General features: G+C 44.5%; 1 protein-coding gene across 1 annotated transcript; it reads right to left on the bottom strand.

The window, feature by feature from the left end:
• Window positions 1-250: 250 nt before the first annotated feature.
• On the bottom strand, window positions 251-2,864 carry LOC125600435. Its single transcript, XM_048773147.1, has 5 exons — window positions 2,773-2,864; window positions 1,731-2,478; window positions 1,230-1,394; window positions 558-1,160; window positions 251-313 (listed from the first exon to the last, which is right to left on the bottom strand). Exons 1-5 carry the CDS (start codon window positions 2,862-2,864, stop codon window positions 251-253), a joined length of 1,671 nt encoding a protein of 556 aa, XP_048629104.1.
• Between the last annotated feature and the right edge of the window lie 272 nt (window positions 2,865-3,136).

Here is a 3,136-nt window from a genome sequence, read left to right as displayed (position 1 = left end):
GTACTTAGCTTGTGGTACCAGGCTCTTGGTGATTGCTTTAAGCCATAGATAGCCTTTCTGAGTCTAAGAACATTCCCTGGTTTCACCATCTCTTCCATTCCGGGAGGTGGCCTCATGTATACTTCATCTTCTAGTTCACCTTGCAAGAAAGCGTTCTTCACATCCATTTGCCAAAGATCCCACTCTAGGTTCACTGCTAGTGAGAGGACTATCCGGATTGTATGAAGCTTGGCCACTGGTGCAAAGGTGTCTAGATAGTCTTCTCCATACACTTGTGTGTATCCCCTTGCCACCAGCCTGGTCTTCTTTCTTTCTGGTTTCCCATTTGCAAGATACTTGATGGTGTGTATGAGTCTACTGGTCACAGCTTTCTTCCCTCTTGGAAGCTCTGTCTCATACCAGGTGTTGTTTCTTTCCATAGCTCCCATTTCATCATTCACTGATTCCCTCCATTCATCATTATCCATAGCTTCTGCATATGTTCTTGGTATCCATTCCTGATCCAATGAACCCACAAAGGCTTGATGTTCTTCTGGATAGTAAGCAAGGGAGCACACGGCACTGGGTGGATGAGCTATTGCCTCTGCGTTGAAGTATACTCTAGTGTTGTTCCAGTTTGAAACCGGTTTCCTCTGTCTTGTGCTTCTCCTAAGCTGCTGCACCTCTTGTACATCTTCTTGTCCACTTGATTCGACTCCTCCAGAGTTCACATCAGTGGTTTGGTCAGCCTCTTGCTGCATCTGCTCATCCGGATCATGAACATTAGGATCATTGCTCTCAGCTTCATGATCATTGTTGTTCCCCCATTCAGGATCAGGATGAGGATGTGGGGTTGTGGTAGAATCTTGTGGAGCTCTCACTGTCTCCGGGACAGCTTCAGCCTCCTGAGTGCCAGCAGATGGAAACAAACTGATTCCCAAGTTCTGCATAAGCCGCCTTAGTGTGTCTGCTCTGTCCGAGGAAGGTTGAGAGAGATCTTTTAGCTCATCCCAACTTTTCTTCTCAAAGTATCCTCTGGATTCCACAAACTTCACATCTCTGGAGACTAAGACCTTCCTGGCCTCTGGAACATAGCATTTATACCCCTTTTGGGTAGTGGAATAGCCAAGAAAGACTGCCTTGGTGCTCCGTGGCTCAAGCTTGTTTCTCTGTCCATCTGGCTGCAAGACATAACACAAGCAACCAAATACACGTAAATAATCAATAGAGGGTTTTCTTTTGTTCAGTACCTCATATGGTGTGAGGTCACCAAGGATTCTGGTTGGAGTACGGTTGATCAGATAACATGCTGTCATGACTGCATCACTCCAGAACCGCTTAGGAACATTGGTCTGAAACATCATGGATCTGGCCACGCCCATAAGGTGCCGGTTTTTCCTCTCAGCCACTCCATTCTGTTGGGGTGTATATGGACAGCTCGTTTGATGAAGTATTCCATGCTTGGCTAGGTAATTTTTGAAACCATGACTTGTGTATTCCCCCCCATTGTCTGACCTGAACACTTTGATCTTAACATTGAATTGATTAGTTATGTAAGTTTGGAAATTAATGAAAGCATCTAGCACTCTATCTTTAGTTGGAATCATAGTCAGCCAAGTATATTTTGATTTTTGATCTATAAATGTGACAAAATACTTATGATTCTCCCTAGATATGCATGGTGCAGTCCAAACATCAGAGTGTATAAGATCAAAGCAATTTTCATAGATTGTAGATGACTTAGGGAAAACGGTCTTGCAATGTTTACCAAGGATACAAGCTTCACAGCCATCATTTTTAAAAGAAATATCAGGTAACAACAAGTTCAGTGCACGGGAATGAGGATGGCCTAGCCTAGCATGCCACAATGCATCATGATCTAAGACAGGAATTGAACTAAAAGCTGAAGATAAATAAGAAGGAGTCTTGGCGTCTTCAAGAAGGTAGAGATCTCCCTTTGTCACACCTTTGCCAATCAACTTAAGAGTCTCAATATCCTGAAACACAACTTCATTAGGACTAAATATGACATTACAATTTAGATCAGTAGTAGCCCTTTTTACAGAAAGAAGGTTAGAGGCAAAAGTAGGCATATAGAAAGCTTTAGAGTCTTTATCAAACAGCTTAAGTGTTCCTACTCCCTTAATTGGAATTTTATCACCATTAGCTATCATCACATTGCCTATCACAGGTTCTATGTTACTAATCAAGTTAACATCACTTATCATATGGTGAGAGGCGCCTGAGTCTATAACTAAAGGCTTAACTCTCTCAGTTTGGTGAGCTACTTGATACGAAGTAAAGAGACCTCTAGGCGTGTGATAAGTAGCATTAAGAGAAGTTCCAAGGGTGTTACCGGACTCCTTAAGAGCTTTGATGAGAGCCTCAATGTCAGACTTCTTGATGGTATCATCATGGCCCTGCTTCTTCTCCTCAACAGCTTGAGAGCGGTTGGATGTTTCTCCAATGTCACCCGAGTAGTTGGCCCTTCCTTCAGTTCTGAATTTGGCCGGTTTGAGATGTGGGTGAAGGATCCAGCACTTGTCCTTCCCATGACCCTTCTTCTTGCAGTGGTCACACACCCACACCTTCCTATCCTCAGGCTTATAGTATCCTTTGTTGGCTACTCCGGCAGGTTTGTTCTCGGCTCCTTCAGCTTGATTGGCCATCACCATCTCTCCCTTTCTCTTAAAGAGACCCACTGAGCCGTGCTCCTTTTGGATCTCCGCACACACTTCATCAAGGGAGGGAAGCTCCTTGTTCCTCAGTATGTGCCTGATTAGGTCATCATACCCTGGGTTAAGGGTAAGTAGTAAGGCAAAGACCTTATCCTGCTCTCTCCTCTCATGGAGAACATCTGGGTCGACAGTGGCTGGCCTGAGCATCTCTAGCTCGGCCCATAGAGACCGGAACTTCCCAAAGTGAGCATCAAAGTCTGTGTCCTCTTGACTGAGAGAGTTGATGGCTCCTTTCACTTCATACACCTTGCTTATGTTGGATTTATTAGCATATACCTTCTTAAGAGTGTCCCACAACTCTTTGGAGGTCTCACAAAAGGCATAAGCCTCTTGGAGAGAAGGAGCGAGGCTATTCTGGATGATAGACAACACCATGAGGTCCTCCTGACCTTTCTTCTTCTCCCCAGCATCCGCAATCA

The sequence above is a fragment of the Brassica napus genome, unplaced genomic scaffold (assembly GCF_020379485.1).
Source record: "Brassica napus cultivar Da-Ae unplaced genomic scaffold, Da-Ae ScsIHWf_225;HRSCAF=389, whole genome shotgun sequence".
Classification (NCBI taxonomy): domain Eukaryota; kingdom Viridiplantae; phylum Streptophyta; class Magnoliopsida; order Brassicales; family Brassicaceae; genus Brassica; species Brassica napus.
The sequence above is the reverse complement of the archived record's forward strand: the minus strand, read 5'-3'. Positions and strand labels throughout refer to the sequence as shown.

Bases quoted from the DNA above. Each gene is read 5' to 3' on its own strand.
- LOC125600435 (XM_048773147.1), bottom strand. From the start codon at position 2,864: ATGCTCAGGCCAGCCACTGTCGACCCAGATGTTCTCCATGAGAGGAGA. The intron at 1,395-1,730 runs GTTTTCCCTAAG...ACACCCCAACAG, and splicing joins TTGGTAAACATTGCAAGACC to AATGGAGTGGCTGAGAGGAA. The intron at 1,161-1,229 runs GTACTGAACAAA...TATGTCTTGCAG, and splicing joins GTGACCTCACACCATATGAG to CCAGATGGACAGAGAAACAA.